Source organism: Cupressus sempervirens, chromosome 9 (genome assembly GCF_028749045.1).
Source record: "Cupressus sempervirens isolate cs-2001-9-10 chromosome 9, ASM2874904v1, whole genome shotgun sequence".
Classification (NCBI taxonomy): Eukaryota; Viridiplantae; Streptophyta; class Pinopsida; order Cupressales; family Cupressaceae; genus Cupressus; species Cupressus sempervirens.
The window spans coordinates 584,474,425-584,496,770 of NC_143126.1; the positions used below are offsets into that span (position 1 = coordinate 584,474,425).

General features: G+C 34.8%; 1 protein-coding gene and 1 pseudogene across 2 annotated transcripts in view; both read left to right on the forward strand.

Moving 5' to 3' along the window:
* LOC149540028 (uncharacterized) overlaps positions 1–11,347 on the forward strand; it is a 38,954-nt pseudogene extending 27,607 nt beyond the window's left edge.
* A 4-nt stretch (positions 11,348–11,351) lies between these two features.
* ARO4 (armadillo repeat only 4) overlaps positions 11,352–22,346 on the forward strand; it is a 32,520-nt gene continuing 21,525 nt past the window's right edge. Inside the window, exons 1-2 of one of the 2 annotated variants that reach the window (XM_089801213.1) lie at positions 11,352–13,610; positions 13,750–13,866. In XM_089801213.1, coding sequence (XP_089657339.1) covers positions 11,466–13,325 — 1,860 coding nt within the window. In that variant the 5' untranslated portion in view covers positions 11,352–11,465 and the 3' untranslated portion in view covers positions 13,326–13,610; positions 13,750–13,866. Of the gene's footprint in view, positions 13,611–13,749; positions 13,882–22,346 lie in introns of those variants that run through there. The other variant, XM_089801214.1, reaches the window with a different exon arrangement.

The window sequence follows — 22,346 nt, forward strand, 5'->3', positions numbered from 1 at the left end:
CAGAGTGGCTCCTAGTTCAATACACATGTGAACTGAAGAAAATCTTCCCATGCAATCTTGTTATTGGCTCCTAATTGAAGAACTAATCGACAAACTCAAAGTACAAAAGGGTAATTGTTAGTTAAAATTGGAAAAAAAGTACACATTATTTGTATTTTATTAAATTGTCACTTCTTTTTGCATAGTTATTTATCATGAAATTAATAAATTAGGACATGAATACATATTTCCATTTATTAAGTAATTACTAGATAGACGAGGTGAATCTTTGAGTAAATGTTTTTGAAAAAGTGGTTATCAACTACTAATTACAACAAATGGTAATTTGAAAAAGAAATTATCTTTTCAATAAGTACTTCAGCTTGAAGGGAACACTGTCGGTTAGTATTGAACACATCAATAGATAGGTGTCATGTGTTTTAATGAATAAAAGGAATCAAACAAGTACAAGGGAAAAAAATTGAATTGATATAATGAAAATGAGATAATTAATGTATCTGTGTGAATAAATACTATATCATTTTCAAGCGAGATTTTGAAAAATACTTGTTTCATCCATTATCTTTCATCATTTTCTTTTCTATGAAAATTTATTTTGTTCTTTGTGTTGCCTTGGAGCTCTACAATAAGGATTCGTTGCACATTTTTGTATGGGGAAGAAGTTGAAGACATGACTAGAAAGGTTGGAATGAGACTTAGAGTATGAAAGGTTATTAGAGAGAGTTGGAAGGTTGAAGTTTTTACAGAAATGAGAAGGATTTGATGAGGCCTTGGTATGGGAGGTTGTGGAAAACTTCCATGTCAATGTCACCAAAATTAAAGGAAAAGCAATTCTAGTTACTATCCAACTTATTAGTGAAATATCTAGAAATCCAATTGACGGGGAGTTGATCTTGAAATGAAAAATAAATTTGGAGTTGGTAACTCACTTTTATTATGCCTAGCAAGATGCGAAGCACCCCAAGATGACAAAGTATAAGAGAAATACACAAGGGGTGAGTAGATAGACCTTGCTAGAACCATGGAAAGTGTTGGTTTTTTGGTTGATGAAATATTTTACATGTAAGGGGAAATATAGGATGGTTCTTGGTGTTGGTTTGAAAATGTTGATGCATATACACTTTATAGATAAAAGACTAGAGGTAAGAATGAATTTACCCACCTTTTTGTTTTCCTAATTGGTAATGATGATAAACAAGTTCAAAGCTTAATAGGGTTTGATTAAATACTATCCTATAATTTATTTAATTATGAATAATTATTTAATGAAAAAAGAATTAACATAAGAGGGTTGGTTTGAACATTTGTCTGGGGAACATAGTACCAATCACCTAGGAAAATACAAAATGTCACTCCCCGTGCTAAAAAAAACAAAATTAGTTGTGAACAGGGGATTTGTAAGAAAACAGAGATCCTAAAGACTTAGGGAATTAAGAGGGAGTACTAGACAAAATCAAATTCCTATGTCTGTACAAAAGGAAAATATGGAATTGTGCTCTTCACCCTTAGTACATTCATCCGCTAGGCATTCAATGGAGAAATAATGAACACTATCAAAATTGAAACCTAACCACATGGATACCATTGTAGAAGAACTTGTAGGACAATATGCAAAGGAGAATCCACAAGAACCCCCTCCTAAAATTTATGTGTCTAATGAAATAATTTCACCTAAAACAACTGAAGAACCTCACCCTAGTAAAGAGTCAATTCACTCTATTGTTAGTTCTCCTATAGGTATCCTTTCCGACATTAGTTCTAGTAGAGAATATAGTATTACTGAGAACCCAAGGACTTTCATATTACCTCAAATTACCTCTCTCCTACACATTCATGGAAGAATGAAGAAGATAAATTTATTAGAAGGGAGGAAAAAGAACAAGTAGAACATCATAATGAAATCCCTACAGAAACACTCAGGAGAATGAAGAAAGAAGAGGAGAGAAAGATGAGGGAGGCTATGATGTTGTCAAGGAGGAGGAGGTAGAATTGAAACAAATAGTAGAAGAATGCAGAAGGAAGAGGAAATAAAAAATGTGAAGGAGGAATTATCACAAAAATAAAACTAGCTCATTGAAACACACCTACAAAAGCATAATTATGAACAAGAAATAAAATCATCTGAGGACAAAAGTTAGGAGACAAACAAAGATGAGGAATGATGAATCAAGAACTTCCATAATGCTTGTCACTCCCAAGTATTTGTCTCTTACTGGTGTAAAATATAAGAAAAGGAGTGAATAGTTGGGAAGAGAATTGGAAAATTGAAAAAGGAAAGTGTTGAGTCCATTGAAATTTTAGTTTTAAACTGTATATATGGTCATTTCTTCAATAAAACGTTCTCTATCATATTATTTGTTTAAGAGAACAATGTTAATTGTGGAAAGCTAAGCAAATTTAGTTGAAAAGAAAGAAATATTATGATAATTGTGATTTTTAGATACATTAAGAGCCATCCATTAGTAAGGAGCTAAATGTGTGAATTTTACCTTCTTGGATTTCTCTTAGGGCCACATCTAGGTGTCTTTTAAATCTATATGTTGTAGAAGTACAATTGAGGGCATTCCAATCCTTTTTGCAACATCAAATTGAATGACATATTAGGATGGAAATTATAGGGTGGTTAAGGGTAGGTATAGGTTACCCATCAGGGATGAATATCCTAAGACAAATCCTTTCCATACTTAGTTTAGGAGCACTACCCAGATGAATTTAATAACCCCAATATATTTGCAAAATTGAATGAAAGTGTTAGAGACTTAAGAGAAAGCATAAATCAACTCCCTTATCGAGTACTCGAGGAAATAAGGGAAATATTTGCCTCTATATAAGATAGTTGAAAAGAAGGGAACTAATGTCCATGAATAATATGAACTAGAGTTTAACAAGAGCCTGAATTGTTTGCAATCTGATTGAATAATTTCCACAACAATGGATAAGAATAAGGTTAAGAAATCCATTAATTATTTTTCCACCAATCAATCACACTAGTCCTCACAAATTTGATGCACAAAGGATCTCTTCACGGAGATATTTTATGGAGTGGTGGCATGGATATCAACCACCAAGGGAATATGAAAGATACAACAAAGTTTTGGAATTGATAATGTACATTGAGACCAAAAACAGAGGAATTCCATATCTACCATGAGGGCATGACACACAACATGAAAGGGAGGATGATGAGCATAAAACAATACATGTTTAATGATTATCTTTACTCACAGAAACACTCGTCAAAACTATAGCTCTTTTTTTAATTGGTAGTTTAAATGCTTATTTTTGTTTATTTTATGTTCATGACATATAAATGTGTACATAAATTGACATTGATAAATACATGATAATGAATACTTTATTTTCAAGTAATAGATGATTAATTACTATAGTTCAGTATGATAAATACTTTTAATTGAAATAATAACATCTCTTATGCAAGTATCTATAAGATTTGATTAAAATCATTGATCTTCCATAAACAAATCTTTTCTTAAATGACCTTGATGGTAGTTATAAATGAATTACCTCCATGGTGGTTGATTATGTGAGTTCGTGTTCTAGCTAGTCTGATATTTTCTCTCTGATTAATCAAGTCAAGCGTCGATTCATGTCGTGCATGGACATTTGTTATCCACTGTTGAACACATTTTCTATTCTTAAGTTGTAAACATGCACAACTTTTCATTTTGTCATTCTTTGTTAGTTAAGACATTCCCATTAGAGGGGCTGATAGTTTTTGAATTTGAATAAGGGATCAACTATATATTATAGCTGATTAGGTTATTAGAAGTTAGTGGTTTTTAGTAGAAAACTCTCACAGGGTAGTTTAGAAGTTAGATCTTTATTATTTGATTTGGAACTGCATTATCTTCCATTTTGGAAGATCTGTTTTAATGCAAATTTGGAGTTGAAACATTTTCTGGTTTAAGGATATCTCACCTAAGGGAAAGCATGATTGCTCAAACCGAAGGAGGTGACCTCTACGTTGATGTATTATTTCTTTTTATATGTGTTGTTCTATTAAATTGAGATTTTTCTTCAATTGATATCAATTAATCTTTCATAAAGGTAGATATGTTGATAGTAGAATAAATTTTCATTATTGAAAAAGTTCATCTTGGTTATGCTTAGTGAAAATTGAAGAATTCTTGAATTCAAAATCAAGATGTTTGAATATTGAAGCATAAATCACTGGGGTTACATGTGAAAGTAATAATTTTTTGAAGCTTTGTGTAGTTAGAATTTCTTTTCAACAAGCATATAATTAGGATTTTCATTCAATAGTTTAGATCAATGTTTACTTTTGTTTGTTTTCTTTTCATTGTATGGTTAGAATCTTCTCCATCGATCCATGTTATTTTATACTAGTTAGGAATTTACATTGAGTTTTTATTTTATTTTAAGAAGTCTTTAGTTTTTGCAAAGTAGAAATTCATCTAAAAGTATTTAGAAATATGTAGAGTTAGGAAAGCTATCGGTGACTCCCAAAGGAGTAAAAAATTGAAGTTAGTAACTATTTTGTGGTGCAAAACCCCCAAATTTACCAATCTTTTCCAAATCCTTATAGCGAAAACCTTGTACACTCCCTAGTAGACAAACTGATTGATATTAAATGATGCAAGATATCAATATAACAACCTAAATCCCATTACTTATATACATAGACATTCAACACGAAATAAATTAAATGAAGCTTTTTACAAACCCTTAGCATTTTGATCCAATGCACCCCAAGTATCTTAACTTGATACATAATGTTTTGTTTGAGGTATTCCAACTAATAAAATTCTATCCATGAGCACATTCTCCATTTTCAACTTCCAAAGTTTATAGTTGTTGCCACGGAACTTCTCCATACCAACTTTTATAGATTTGGTTATCATCTTTTCTCTACAACAATATTTTGAAAATACTCTATAAAAGCTCCCACTCAAAGTGGGACTACTAGAAAAAATCTGCTATCCAAGCAAGACCCAAACTGGCTAGACTCAAATGCTAATTCAAATAAGCTAAGGCGTGGAAAATACTTCCTAACACTAAACTAGTGGGCAAGGTAGTGCAATTTTTTTATGGCTCTTAAAAATTGTAGAACTAGAGATAAACTCAAAAAATGACAATGAACACACATTGGGATATATAATAATGAACATAAGATATATCGAGGGGAAAATCATTTGAAGAGAAAAAATGCACAATTGACAAGTACAATACTTTGTATACTATTAAACTAACAATTACAACACAATATAAACATTTAACTTCTTCAATAGAGCTTATAACTGACAACACACAATTTGAATTAATTTTGATAACATAATGCTTGCAAAACACAACTTGCATAGTGCTCTCTAAGACCACCTTATTTGAAGAAATATAATCCAAGAGTTGGCTTTTAGATGAAGATACAACATGGGTTCATGCAAACCACTTACACTTTTTCCAACTGTTTAAAAATCATTTAAAGGACACATGTGTGCATCTCCAAATGACCCCCATTCAAACTTCCTAAGGTGGGCACCCAAAATGTATTATCTTGAGGTATGACCAATTCTCTTAAACATCTAACAACCATCATAAATTTTTGTTAGAAATATAGTCATAACCTTATAATACTTGCAAGAAAATCAATCATAATTGACCACATATAATGCCTTATTTTGTAGTTTGTTATGACCCAACTTTTCAATGCAAAGGAATTGCCCTCCACTTTCATTTTTTCAAATGTAAATTTATCATAATAACCATCATAGATTCTTCATAAATATGTCATAACATGACTCATGTTATCTATATGTACTAAATACAAGATCTTCAAGGATGCCCACTTCCTCATATAATGATTGCCAAATAGGATGCCACCAAACTTGCTATTTTAATAAATAACTAGATATTTACTAGACAAAATGATAGACTTGAGATCTATGAAATAAGTATTGAAGTATGAAAATTTCAAGGAGTTTCTAAATTGACTTAGTATTTTTCTCTTAACATTCTATTATTGTAATCTTTGACCTTTTAAATTAATTAATCATAATAACTATCATAAAAAAAACATCTTTTTTCGTTGTCAAAGAAAAATCAACCAATTACATAAATTAGAAATAACAAATAAACACATCAATTATTACAACAATCAATACTAGAATTTGTAAAGATGAAACAACAAGAGACTAGACAAAACAAGAGCTCTGTTTGAGTAGGAGTCCCTGCCTATTGTGAAAACTGTGAAAAAGTAGTATAACTAAAGACATGTAATATTAGTTTGAGATATAAAATGTGAATACAAAATATTAATATTTTGATATTGATTCTAGATATTTTATATATTTAGTGCATAACTTGGGTAGCTGGTCTTTGTAAAATAAAGGGCCTACCCATTGTTTCTATAGGCTATAGGAGGCCCATTGTTTCTAAGTATGATTATATCTGTAATAACATCTACTTTATTAGAATAATAATGAATCCAATTGTTGCAATAATTTATGTGCAATGAAATATATTTGATTATAATAATGTAAGAATATTAAGTTAAATCTTATAAATTTATAAATATAATAAAATTAAGTTTCATAAAAATACTTTTTTATATTACATTAAGTGTAAATATTTTTGAAAGAAGTAATATAATTAAATCGATAAATTTTAGGAAAACTATTACTTATATTTTGAAAATCATGATTTTATCAAAACATTATCAAGTAATTAAAATTAAGATGCCGGGATTATTTTTTTAAATATATTCATTTGAGATATGTATAGAAGTGATTAAAGTTTACAATTTGTAATTTTATTAAATAATATTTTGTATTAATCTAAAAACACGATAAACAGTAATTTAATTTGACATAAATTATTTAAAATCTCATTATTAATGATTTTGTATTTTGAAAAATAATGAAGTTAAAGATTTTTATTAAAAATATTAATCTTTAAAAAATAATAAGAGATATTATTTTTACTATTCTAAAAGTTTATAGAATTTTAAAAAAGAGTTATGACATTTGAAAACTCTGCAATCTCAAAATTTTTAATTTGTGTAAATTAATCAAGATATTTAATTTTATTTTTATATTTTATTAAAAATTTTAATTTCTATATAAATAAAACTATAATTTAATTCAAAATAAAAAAAATCTTCAATTGATTTTCTTAACAAATAATTAAAATGGAATAAAATATAAAATATTTTAACATATAGTTAAGAAAAATTAGATTTTATATTTATATTTTTTATAACTTAGTTTTTCAAAATAATAGTAAAACTAAAACATTTTATTAATGTATTTATTTATTTCTTTAATTAAAGTAAAAACAAAAAATATTTTATCTTTAATTGTTAACAATTTTTGCTTGTAAAATAAATATAAAACTATTCTAATTTTTAAAAATAAACCTCTCACCCAGGGTTTGTGCATAAATCAACAATAAAATATATAATAATGGTTTTCATTTGTTGTACTATTAGCTGCACGTGGCGCTTTGACAAGGGAAACACAAGTGTTTGGTCGATGGAAATGTAGGGCCCATTTGCCGTTGCACCAAAAGCCATGACTGATAGCGAACATGGAACACCATGTAATTAACCACCTGTGGGCAGGGGAGCGCATCGCATCACCCAACAATCTCCCCCTCGACGCGCATACCAGGTGCTTACGTGGGTCGGGAAGGCACCGGGGAGATTTGAACCCATGACTAGGCCAAAACCAAGCTCTGATACCAATTGTAGGGCCCATTTGCCGTTGCACCAAAAGCCATGACTGTTAGCGAACATGGAACACCACGTAATTAACCACCTGTGGGCAGGGGAGCGCATCACATCACCCAATAGGAAAGATCTACGTATTATGATATCTACGCTAGACATTAAGGTGAACAATATATATAATTGTAAGAATTATCTAATGAAGAAGTAGAAACGAACATCATTGGAAGGTGTATATTTCTTAAAGGTACAAAATCAACAGTGTTCTTGTACTAATGTACAAATTAAAAATTGAAGAATAGGTCTCATGTGGAGATGTTCATAGTGCATGAATAGGTTAATAAATTGTAAGACGACATTAGCAAGTACATGTACTTTATAGTTGGCAGGTCATCATTTAAGTACCTTAGGATGTCATTAATTGCAGTTAATTAGTATGCCTATCATAGGTAGGGAACTAATGTTTTCACTGACCCTCTTTCAATTAATTTTTTCAATCAAAATTATTAAATTCTAAAGTTTGAGAACTGTTTTATTTTTTAATTAATTTCTTAACATTTATTCCTTTTTTCTTATTGGTTGTTTCTAATTTTGCTAAAGGTTTTTTTTTTTTGAACCCAAAAAATTACCCAAAAAACTTTAACTTTATCTAGAAGCTTCCTCCAGTCCTGTAAGCTTCCCATTGTAGAACTTCTGGAATATTCATCTAAGAAATTGGGCCACAAAGGCGTACACCTCAAGAGCATCAATTTAAAACTCAAAGCTACGCCTGTTTCTAATACAAATAGTATTGCAAACTTGACCAAGGATGATATGGATTCAAAATGTGAATCAGATGGTCGAAATCCTTGTCTAGATGAGTCCACTAAGCCTAAAGATGGTTTGGTTTTCAACATGACATTTCACCACCAAAATGCAATATCAACACGACTTCTTACAATGTATCTTATGATGATAATGATGAATTGCATTGTGAAGCCAAATTTCCATCCCCATTGACAACTCTCATTCAACAAAATTCTCATGGACTCCAAAGTGAGATTTCTGATAGCATGCAGGGATTACCAATCTCTAACCAATATCACTTACAGAAAAAATCATTTGGGTTTGGTTTTATATTTGGGTTCGACTCCAGTTACAAATCTAACTTTTCAAGTTGCTTTACAAATCTATAACTTATCAACCTCGATTCTTAGTTGGGATATCCTAATTGAAAAGCTGAATCAGATGGGTGTAATCCCTCTTGAGATGAAGCCACCAAAGTTAGAATTGGTCTTTTTTTAGAAAATTTTATTGCACCAACAACGAAGCCCAACCTCAGTACATCGTCTTAAACTATTTCTTCAACTCAGTTCCGAACAAGCCCATTACATTCGTTAGAACTAAGTTCAGAGCCAAATCTAATGATAAACTTTCACATTCAATCACCACCCATAGCGCTCAAATCCCTCCATCCGCAAATTTTCATGAATCCCAAGTTGGAGTTGGTTAGATGGAATCGATTGGCAAACCAATTCTTCAATTCAATTCCAACACATTGATTTGGTAGTATTTGATTCATTGCAGCATTGTCCTAAGACAGAGACATTGATAGTCCTCTGGAAGCTCTAAAAATCAATACTACCATTGCAAATGAAAGGTCCACTCAGGAAGCTATCCACCCCAAGCCCACAAGCTACGAGTTTGGAGTCGATCCCACAACCTGTGAGTTGATGAATTCATCGATATAGGAAATGACCATTTTGTTGTCAAACATGGCTAAATATCTAGGAAGGTTCCTAGAAGTTTCTTGGAAAGAGGACACCGTACTTTCTAATTTAAAGAATTGAACTATAGCTTAGTTTTGATTAAATTAATTGATTAATTAGTTCTAAACTTTTATCAGAGATTAATATCTTTCTCTGAATTTTTTTTATTAGATAAAAGTAAAGAAATGTTATATAAATAAAATAGCTAATTAAATGATTAATTATTCAAAAATGGTCATGCAAATGACTATTTAACCAATAAAATTAATCTGAATTGACAAATATTATTTATTTACTAATTATATAAAAATTATAAATTTATTTATTAATCAAATTTAAAATTATGAATTTTTCTGATTAATAAATTTTATCTTTTATCTAATTAGATAATTTCTACTAGTTGTATAGACATTCTTGACTTTTCTTCTGATTTCCCTATCTAAATCTACTTATCATATATTTGATTTTTCTATGGGTGATATCTTTAGGCTTCTTCTCTTGAATTTTGTTTTAAAATTACAATCACATGTACATAGATTAATTAAATTAATAAAGATTTATAATTATATTATATTTATTAGTGTTCTACGATTCATAATGATTCTTATTGTTAATATTTGGCATATTCCATAATTTTGATACCGCAATGTGATTATGATAAATCTATTATCATATGCAATCCAATATTTTTACTTGATTCTGTCATTATTGTATTTGGATTCTATTATGTGTACTTTTAGGTCAATTATTTGGATCAAAATGTTTCTACTCCTTCTACTCTTCAATGATAGATGACATAAACATTGACACAAATAATACACGCAAAATCAAACTAACAACATTGTCCTTTTGTAAAATCTTTATTCAACAACTAAATCTTCATTTTCACATATGAATTACTAATATCATAAGGGAGGGACTCAAGCTCTCTTAGAACTCTTGTTAATATTAGACCCTAGGAAAATTAGTATTGGTCAATGAGAAAATAGAAATTTGTGAAAAAAATTAAATTTTAAAGTAGAACTTTAACAAACTTTAGATTGTTTTAGACTCTTAAAATTAAGAGATTAATAGGTCAACTGCCTGCCTATGACTAATAATAGACTCTAAAGATCCTAAAGTAAATGTTGAAATATGAAATTAGGAGGCGTTTCTAAAATTGACTTGGTGTTTCTCTATCGATATTCTAACCATTTGAATTAATTGATGATGATGAATCCTATAATTTTTTTTTCCCATTTCCAAAGAAAAATTAGAATATAAATTAGGAAGGATGTGTTATTCATTAGTGATCACAAAATCATTCTTTGCGATTCTTAATCACCAAGCTTTGTAACGATGGAATGTAGATCGAATGCCGTAGAACTGAAAGTGACCAGGAAATTCACAGTCGCGAAATTCACATTAATTGAAACAATCTCAGATTAGCAGTTGAGCAGCCGGCATGTAAATCTCATATTGAAAAAAGTAATGCGAATGTAAGCATCAGATAGATCGGTTTGGGTAGGAGAATCAACAAACCGCGTGTAGTATTTACCGAAATTAGGAAGAAGATGAGAATGCACAGGAAATCAACGGGTGCGACCTTTCAAAGTCTCTAAAAAGAAGTCTGCAAATGGAGTAAACGTCAAAGCTTTTGTCTTCTGGTCGGGAACAGCTCACAGTTTTCATTCGTCTCCACAATTTCTGGCCAAACCGCTTAAAAGTAGCTTGCAAAATTCCCGTGATAGAGTTGTACGGGACAGTGTTCAAGCCCTCCAAGCCCTCTGGAACGAATCGAAACCTTACACGTCTGGGATTTTCGCGCTCTAGGTTACCTTGTTTCGTTTCAAAAGAGGGCTGTACAGTACGAACATCTTGTTTTCATGGGCGCGGACAAACAGATATTCTTGTTTAAATTGGTGTGTTGGCGAGGGTTGATTGAATTGTAGAAAGAGGACATATGTGTGCGGAGGAGAAGGAGATTTTGGGGAGCATGGGAAGAGAAAGGAGGAAGAGAAGAGGAAGCAGGTAAGATGTGTGCGTGGGTGAAGGGAAGGCAGAGGGAGAAGCAGAGGGAGAGAGAGGAGGAGCGGAGGAGTTGGATTTGGATGGAAGGGAGCATAGAAGAAGTTTTAACGGTGCCCATTCAGCTTACAGAGCGTGTGCGGGAGGCTGTGGTGGAGGTGGATTCATTCAAGCAGGAATGCTCAGATGTCGGTAGGCAGGTGGAGCGCTTGGCCCAGATGCTGCGCAGTGTCGCTAAGGTCGCTAGTACTGGTGTTTACGAGCGGCCAATGAGGCGAATTGTGCAAGAATTGGTGAAATCCCTGGAGAAAGCTCTTGCCCTAGTCCGCAAGTGCAAGCGCAGCGGTATACTTAAGCGCGTCATAACAATTACTTCTGCGACAGATTTCCGTCGGCTTAGCTCGCAGCTGGAGAGCTCGATTGGGGATGTCAATTGGCTGCTCAATGTTTCGGCAGGCGGCGGAGGTGGTACGGTAAGCCTTCCGCCCATTGCTAGCACAGACCCCACTCTCGCTTGGGTGTGGGGGTTTATTTCTAGTGTACATAATGGAACCCTAGCAGATAAGGAGGAGGCTGCTAACAGCCTCGCCTCCTTCGCTGTTGACAACGATCGCAATGGAAAGATTATAATTGAAGAAGGAGGCGTGGGTCCTCTGCTTCGGCTTCTTAAAGAAGCGCAGCAGTCTTTGCCCGCTCAGGTTGCTGCGGCCACGGCCATTGGGAATCTGAGCTCGGACCAAGAGCGGGTGAGCCAGATTGTAGAGGAGGGCGCAATTCCAGTTATGTTGGGAATTCTTTATGAAGGTCCCATGAGGGTTCAGGCCAAGGTTGCCTGGGCGCTCTCGAGGATGGTTTCATTTGACCCTGAAGCGAAGGAGGCCTTTGGGCAGAACAATGTCATTCGCCCTTTGGTCTCGCTCCTCGCGTCGCAGATCCAGAAGGAAGAGAAAGTTGATAGGAATAATAACCTTTCAATTCATTCCGTTGTGCAGCTTGGGATTCACAGGCGCACAGGCAGTGGTGGGAACTCCACTGCAGCCGATCCGTATAACCATTACCGGGGAGGGTCTTCGGCAAATATGCGAAGGGAGCGAGAAGAAGAGGACATGCACGTCAAATTGGAATTCAAAACCGAGGTTGCCCGGGCTCTCTGGAGGCTGGCTGAGGATAGTGACAGTAACAGCAAGCGGATAACAGACACAAAGGGTTTGCTGTTGCTGGCTAGATTCATAGAGAAAGAAGAGGGTGAAGTGCAGGAGAATTGCCTCAAGGCCTTAATGGAGATAGCTGCCGCGGCGGAGCGCAATTCGGAGTTGAGGAGAGCGGCGTTTAAGACAAGTTCTCCTGCCGCCAAGGCCGTGGTGGAGCAGCTGCTGCGTGTGGCGGAGGAGGGAACCCCTAACTTGCAAATTCCTGCACTTAAGGCCATTGGGTGCTTGGCTCGCACATTCCCAGCCAGGGAGAGCAGAATCATTAAGCCTCTGGTGAAGCAATTGGGTCACAGGGTGCCATCCGTGGCTGCGGAAGCTGCCACTGCGCTGCAGAAGTTTGCTCACCCGACCAATTTCCTGCACACCGAACATTCCAAGGGGATAATTGAGTCAGGTGGTGTGCCACCGCTGATAAGATTGTTGAAATCGGAAGAGAAGGATGCGCAGCTGCCGGCCCTCGTTCTTCTATGTTACCTTTCTATGCACGCAGCGAATAGTGATGCTCTGGGCAATGCAAAGGCATTGAGTGCTCTGGAATTGGCATCACGGACTAGCATTGCACAATCTCAACTTGCAAAGGAATTGCTTCCCAAGGCGATAAAGCACCTTGAGCTTTATCAGCCCGGCTCTCACCACCATAGGGAGAATTACGACTAACCGTAGGAAAAGGTTCATTCGGCTATATCTATTGTGTGTGCGTATACATATAGGTGCCCATGAAAACATAATCCAACCTCCTGCGTGGAGGACAAGGGACTGACGCATGTTAGCCACAAAGAGAGGAGTGAGAGGGAAAACATCAAGGATGCAGTCAGTTTTCCTGCTCAGTTAATGGAGTGATCCGTGAAAGCCTTTTTCAAATGGCACCTCAGCTAAAACCAATGATGAATTTTGCATGCAATTATTTATAGGGATACAAATGTATGTGGCTTTAAATTCATGGTAATTCTTTAAAAATGCAATATTTTGGCATGGTTTCACGAATTTATGACAGCCACTTCCAAATTTTGTTTAATGTTATGGTTATAAGAGAATGGTTGGATTGGTAGGCTATCTAGCTCTTTGTTTTTATTGTAAATAGGGTTTGAAGCGCCTGGAAACTGTTTGGCCATGCATCTTTTGTTGGTCCATCATTGATAGGAGGACGTACTGTATATTTTGATGTATATAAATTTGAGGTACTTATCTCATTTACCAGGTAAGTTTTTGGCAACTTTGCTATTTTATATATAGTCTTGTCATTTTTTTAAAAATAGGATTTTCTATTTAGTTAGAAACTACTAGGACATGGTCCATTGCATGTTATTATTTTTTTACTTCCTAATAGATGTTTTTATGCACAAAAGTGATATTTGTAAGTGAGACTGAGGAATTCTGAGATTAAGATTCCTAAAAGCCTGTTGGAAAATTATTAGTTTTTTGTTTTTACAATTGACTGCAATGTAGCTAATGGGTTTGTACTCACCTTATATTGCTTATGTATCATTCCTTAATCGTAGTTTGTGTTGCTTCTACAATTGTGCATTCTTAATCATAAGTACCAAGTGAAACATTTCTTAAATGTTTTCAAAATGCTGGGTAGAAAATTAGTCCTCTATATAGCTTCATGGGTACTGCCCTTACCATAATGTCAGGGCATTCTTAAATGACACGTTGTCAAATATCAATCAAAGACTTGACATGTATGTTGGATAAAATATCAATGGCAAGCTTGCTCGATGAAGCATGTATCTGTTGCATCAGGAGATCTTAGGAACTCACCATAGTCGACAAATTATTTTGCTCTCAATATGTGTTCTATTTCTCATGTCTCCAATCTTTGTTGCCTGTTCAAGTTTGATGGTTTGCTAACTTATTTCTCCTAGGTTATGGTGCATCCGGGGTTTAGAGCATCAAATGCCCTCAGCTAGTATCTTTGCCACAAGCAGCCCTAGTGCTTATCCCACAAAAGCAATAATCTGCAATCTTGACTACACCCCATTTAAATTGTGTTAGAATCATGTTAAAATACCTAAACACAGCAAAAATTGTAAAAAATTGTTGCATAAACCCAGGAAAACTCACAGAATTTTCAAATCACTCAAAAATAGGGTCAATTCTGGCACAGTGTCAACGTAGGTGTGGAAATAGTTTGTTATTTTTTTCCTTTTGTATTCTTTCCGTCCTCTGGAGAACCCTAAATATAGGAGTGGGAGGAGCAATGGCGGTCATCAACTGAATCAGGAAGTGCTTCAATCATTATAAATCATGGAGGGTGCGTGAGATACTGTTGATGCAGCTAATGTAGCTAATGGATCTGCTCTAAATCCTGGCTTCAATATGACCTAAGCTCTCAGCATGCCCTACCCCATGAATTCTGATGCAAACACATAATTTCAAAGTTGTGCACTCTTCTAGATGGCACTTTGACTTGGGAGGAGTGAATCCCTATAGTTTATAATTAATATTATTATATAATTATAAAATTTAAATTATTTATGTCTATTAATATATATTAATTGTTATATAGTAAATTTATAAATTAAAAACAAAGTTTATTTTTAATTTTTAATGTCTATCTATCTATATATATGACTCTTAATTTGTAATCAATATATTTAATTTTATTATATAATAAATTTATAAAATAAAAGTAATGTATTTTTAAATTTTTAATGTCTATCTATCTATATATATGACTCTTAATTTATAATCAATATATTTAATTTTATTATATACATTTGTCTCCATCTAAAATAATAGTTGCAAACTAGGTATTGCCAAATTCAGTGGCTTGCTAATCTTTTAAAGAAATGCCTTTTTTTAATTCTATTCCATATAAAGGACTTACCATATGCTGTTATGAAATATAAAGCATTGTAATTGTGGAATATGATTTTATTTGCTTCTCAAAATATTCAATTTCACCTACAATACTCCTTGCCTCAATAACAATGAAAATCTTGGATCACTTCAAAATGGCTCTAGTTTTTACAAAATTCTGTAAAAACTCCTGAAGTAGCTAGATTGTTCTGTAATAATTTTTGATCTCAGTTGCATCATGGACTTAGCTAATATTTGATCTCAGACTTACTCAACTAGTTGGTGACTGCCCTCTTAAAGTCCAACAAACAGTGATCTCAATTACTTAATAGACAGCTAATACTTGATCTCAGATTTAGATTATTATTTGGTGAATGCCCTCTGATAAATGTTAAACTCAGTTACTTCATATACTCTGCTAATATTTGATCTCAGAGTTAGACAGATAACCCTCTTAAATTGTTAAGAGGATATTTGCTTATGAAATCAGCAGTATTAATATAAATGTCAAAATTCTATTTCCTATAATTTATGGGTTAAACTCCATTGTAATTTGTATTTGCTCTCTATATCTCTTTGCCCTTAAGTTTCAAAAAAGGTTTGTCTCTTTTTCTACAATTTGTTAATGCCGATAGGCATTCTACAATGGCAGAATGGGGGAGTGGGATGGTGTGAGCGTGTTAATGTTAACTTATATTCTTCCATGTTAAATTTGACAACCATCTACATGTCAAAAGTTTAAATCTAATTATAAATAGAATATACTTTTAGGAACAGTTTCATAAATACCACATAAAATATTCGTTTAAATTAGCATATTTGAAAATTTAAATCATCCATTTTTTAAGAAATTAAAATAAAAGAACCAATTGAGTAAAAAATTAAATAAATGAAGATAAAGAAAATATAAATAATATTAGATATAGTAAATTAAATTATAATTATTTTGTAGTGGATATCTATCGGCATTTCTTTAGATAGATTTATTTAGGATATCTATACTAGTTATGTTGTTTTGAAAATTTGACTCTCTTGATCTATTCCCAATCTTCTTAAACAATCATATACTTTTGGTTTTCTAATTTTTTCCCCAAACAAATTTTGCTGCTATGGTCTTTCCCACTAGCTGGACTTGCAAGTACCGTGTAACATTTTCATGCCTCTCATCCTCTATTAGGACCAAGTAAATCTGGCTGTTACGATTTCTGTTTTGTTGGTAAACAGATTGTTCTTTTTGATTTAACTCTTATATACCCAAATTTGTGAACAATATCTGGTTACAACAGTTGGAAAGTTGCTTCTAAAAACAACTAATTTTCCTTTGAATTATTAGGTACAGCTCCCTATTGTGGATTTGCAATGAATCATGTTTGTTTCTAAATCTAAAACGAGGTATGTTCTTAACCCGAGAATAGGAGAGGTGAACCGAGCCAGGTCTAAATAGGATCTAACTCAAGCAAGGAATAGCTTTAGAAGATTGATTAAATTATGAACTCACATCTTATTAACTCATAAGGCTTATAAATTCAAAAGTACAAACTAACTAAAACTAAAATAATTCAGCAAGAAGCTAATTACAAAGAAAGAAGGATTAACTTGAAAGAAAATACCTAAGAGACTTCTCTTGAACCTATGATGACAATACTTATCATATTCAGTTCGCTGCTTCAAAAACAAGAGAATGAAACTCTATTCATTCGTTGTTTTAACTCAGACAAAATAGAAAACATACAATTAACATTTAACATAAAATAATTGACACAGAATACCATTCAATTGGCTCTGCAACATCAAGTATTTCATACCAAAAATTAGCCGACTTTTATGAATCTTTCATTCTAATACATATAGGATTTTGAGATGAACGTTACAAAAGAAGTTTAATCGGTTCATCTTCTCAAAAATGAAAAATAGCAAGGACCTAGTTTGTTGATTACAATAATTACATCAAAATATGAAAAGGGGTGGAATATGAATCACTTCGCCTTTTTTCCCTTTTCTGCTTTTGTCCTATAGGCCTTAGCGGCTACGATGATTGAAATTAATTCTTCATGCCTATGAATATGTACATTAGTATATCTTAAGAGCCATTTACAATGCTCTCTGGCCAAATCTTTGACAACACTCAAATGGTCTTGTATTTTCTCCATGGCCACATATACGCACCCACCAAGTTTTTGAAGTTAAGATATTCTATCCCAGGGAAGTTATCCCTATTAGACTATCTATGAAGTTGGAGAAATTTGTCTGCATGACAGGTACTCCAATGATTCCCTTTCCTTACCCACTAGTTTGTGAGTCTATATGCAAACCTCTAAGGAGTTCATAATCTCTATCTTGATCCTTTTTCACTTTAGCTTCAGTTTTTTTAAGTCCTTTTGCTGCCATGATCATTTCGGACTTGAATTACATGCTCTGAAGCTACTCAAATAAAGGCTCATCTCCTTTAGGCAAGATCTTTGCCTCGACAACCTCTTTTGCCTTCATGTGGATAATCATCTTCAGCAGAGAGACACAATCTTTACTCTTAGTGCTCTCTGCAGCCAAGGTGGCTCTATTTGCTGAAATGTTATCTTTCTCTGTTTCTAGCCTCAATATTGCATTTCCAATTTGTTCTATAATGGAAAGTTCATCCATCTTGAGTTTCCCGCTCCACTCTCTACAGATCTACCCAAAGTGTTTGTCTTCTTGGAGCTGAGAGATGAGCGCTTGAACATCTGTAGCAGGAGGATCCCTAGTAATAGGCATTTCGGAGATGCTTGCCAACGGGGTGACCAATTGCTTGATGAAGCCATTTAGTTCTTGTATTTCTGCCTTCATCCCGACCTTTGGTATTTTAAGGCTTTCTAACTGTCCTTCAATTAACTCATCTGTTGACTTCCATAAGCCAACTTTGGTATGACCTTTGTTATTTTAAGGCTTTCTAACTGTCCTTCAATTAACTCATCTGTTGACTTCCATAAGCCAACTTTGGTATCATGTTTGGCTTCGCCGAGATCCACCGAATGCAAGGTAAAATCATTAGTAGACATATCCTTGATTCTTCCCTCTTTGGTAGGATTTGCTATCTCCATGGTTAGATGCCCTATTTTGGGATCTTGTCTGGAAATGGACAAAGTCTTTTGCTTCCTAACCTTACTCAATGCTGATCCAGAGTAGATAGCAAGAGATAAAGTATCCTTGTTGGGGACTCCTTCATCTTTTCCTTTTCTCCTCCCGTCTAGAGTATCCTCCAACCATGAATTTGTGCTTATCACTTTGGAGGCCGTCCCAACGGAATCTATGCTAAACATCTTCCTCTTGACCAGAGTGATTGCTTTCGTGGTTGAAGAGAAGGGGTTATTTGGAGCCTGTGAAACGAGCTTTGAAGAATCTTGGCCTTTCTCTGCCTCCAAAGTCTTCTTTGGCCTTTCTCAGTGGATTTGCTGTTACTACTTCCTCCATCCACTACTTGCACTTGAGGACTACTTGGTTGGAGAAGTGCAGCACTTACCGATGGAACTGGGCTACTATGAGGTGAGGGGACTGGGGTGGTCGCACCATCTTTAGGATCTTCCGCTTTCTTCTTCCCAACTTCTGATGGGGTTCCAATCACTAGGAGGGAACCATCTTGACAAGTTTTAGCCAAAGGAACATTTTTGTCGGGAGGTTGATCACCTCCACCTGATGGTTGAGCCAGTCTTCCAAGGTTAAACCTGATGTGCCACCTTGAGAGGAAGAGGCCATTGCAGTTGCTGGAGAAGCTTGAGTAGATGTGCTTTTACTTTGACTCCTCTTGGTTGTGGTCCATTCGACCCATTTCCTGGTCCTCTTGATAATCTGGGCCATCATTGTATCTAGATCCTCTCCTACATCTTCGTAATGTTTAGAGCTGATAGGAGTACCTCTTAGCTTTGTTAGGTAGGTGTTACTATACATATTCTGACCATCATCCTCTACTCCTTCAACATTAATATTAACTTTATACATCTTCACTTGATCCACTGTCAGCCTGGCGAAAGCATGATCACGGCTCTTGAAATCATCCTTGCAATCAACCAAGTAGTCTTCAATGGTAGTGATATGTTTGATTACACTTCCAATCTGCAACACTTCCCTTGCATATCTATTCGGATCAAACATGGGCCTTAAGACTTCATACATCTCCAATTTGTATTTCATTTCAAACACCTTGAACATGTTCTTTGCATCAAAACGAGACTCACAATTGAAAGCTCCCACCTTCATAGGAAACTCGTACCCTTTCTTCTTCAAATTTCCGCTCAGCACATTCACTTGGATTGCTTGCCGCAAGATCTCAATCAGCACAATCATGTCACTAGGATACCTCGACAGCTTCAAGGGGAAACCATCAAAAGTTGCGAGATGCAAATATGAAAAGGGTGAGAATTGAATGAAGTAACCCCCAAATTGGCTAATGGCTGCCATGGCTTTAGGGCTAAATCTCCTCTCTGGACATCCCTGTAGCTCCTTGCATATTCTCATGGTGAATGCATCATTAACTCTTATATACTCTGCATAACTATTTTCCAATTGTAAAGATGGGTAGAATTCATAAGACTTCACGTCATCAGGAAAATTTTCCACCCTTGGGAGGCTTGGCCATAATTGTAAAGAAGCTAACATGTAAATGAGGAAGGAGGACATGTAGAATGTGTTGTAGAATTTTGCAGCACTAAGAGCATTGGACAAAATTTCGCTTGTCTTGTGAGCCCAATCAATATATTGGATGTCAGAGCAGATGACTTGCACTAAAAAGAAATATTGCTCAAGAAAATTTAAAGCTTCTACCTCACCTTTCAATCTGTGTAAGAGGACCAAGATGTCGACAATCTCAGGTTTGAGATTAGTCCCAAACAGAGTCTTAGGAACCTTACTCTTGGCGCTTCGTGGTTTTTGGAACCAGGATTGCATAATTTCTTTTCTCCAAATCATCTTCTTTGTGGAGAACTCGGAAATGGCCCCTTCGAATGTTAAATCTGAAAATTCCTCTCGTTTTGGAACTCGCAGGCAACTCACCACAATTTACTTGTCAATGGAGATCAATACTATGTTATCTAGCAGTACAATTTGTCTGGGGTCTGGGTTGTAACGATTTATACATTCATAAATCAACTCCGGAGCTTGGACTGCTATCGGAAAACTAGTTGCTTCAACCAAGCCGCATCGTCGAAGCTTCTTAGTAATGGGATGGATTGGCTCTGACCTCACTCTCTTCTGAAAATCTTGCGTGTCATAGAAACGAAGAGAAGTATTCGTGAAATTTTGTAGCGAAGACTTAATTCCGTTCAACTCGTCAAAACCCGCAAATCTAGTTACCATTCTGTTTGAAAATGAATTTTGAATCCAGAAAAGGAAAAGAATAGCAATTTCACAGATTTTGGCTTTTCGAAAAAGTTATGCGAATTAACAAAATATCAGTTCAAGAGAGAGCAGTAGTTTGTGTAACTGTTCATGTTTCCATCTATACAAGAACTTCAATTCATCCGTTAATCTTTAGAATTTGCGCCACACGAATGAATTGAAGGAGAGATCCGTTGAAACAGTAAATGCGTGGTTCTAACGGATATCTCGGTGTCTTTTCACTGTTTCATTTGCCCAATGGTAACTTTCTATCTTTCCATACTTTCTCGCTTTCCTTTAAGTTTCGGGAAGTTGCCAATAGAGTACCCTGTGGGAAAATATCCGCTAAGTTGAATTTTGGCATATAGACTCTTTCCTGTAGTTATTAGATTCTTTCTATTATCATCTTGAGATGCCTTACGTATAAAGTATAGGTCGAATTTGCCTCTTAACTTGATTTTCTTTAAAATCCGGGGAATTGTCTTCACGGGTTGAAAACTCGCCGAGGAGAAGACAATTTCCATTTCTCTGCCCATGCTCCCTTTTTGGTTTACCTTTAGACTATTGTCTTCGTTAGGTTCGGAAATGTTTAAAGGGAATTCGAAAATTCATTAGGGACCCACCTTTTGTTTCCTTTCCTTCAGAATTACCTTTTGTGGAAAACCAAATTCATGGGTTGAAAACCCGCCGAGGAGAAGTTGATTTTGAGTTTTCCGCCTGGAATGATTATGAGAGCTGTGACAGATCTTGAACATTTCCTGAGGTGGGAAAATGTAAAGGAAACATGAATTTTCCATAGGGCACCTTACCATCTTCTTACTTTGGATCCAAATGCATCATTTGGTGCTCTTTGCAGGAAATCATCTTCATGGGTTGAAAACCCACCGAGGGGAAGATGAAGTCTAGGTTTCCGCAAGCTTTTGTTCTTATTGAGAAAGCGATAAACTGCAAGCATATATAACTCTATAAATGATCTTTGTATGAGCAACATGAATCTCCATTAGATTAGGCACTAAGCTACCCATATGATTGACTTAACACAAAGGGAGAACCACCTGGCTATGAAATGCGGAGAAAGAAAAATGGAGAAATCCGATGGAGATTCATTCCACTTAATGGGGCTTAGACCTAGACTTAAACACAAATATGAATTCACTAAGACACAAGTAGTCACTTTTATTACTCGGGTAGAGGATGAAAAGTAGGGCAACAGCTGGCTCTATCTAGGGACTTGGGTAAGCCATACCCAAGGAATGAATCCAAAATCTCTGGTTTCACAAAAATACAGGGTGGCTACACAACAAAACTGAAGCAAGGAAAAACAAGGAAATGAGGGAAACAAACGAAACTTAACCAGGAAATCGCAAGTGGGTACTAAATGTAAGTATAGTACACTATAGGGGTTACTTGTTTTCAATTTGAAATTTGGTAGAGCTTCAAATCTTGACCATTGAATGCCAGGGGTAGCACTTCGTCGTCTGGATATGCCAATTTGAATGAGTTGTTCTCGAATGCTTGATGAATAATGAATTG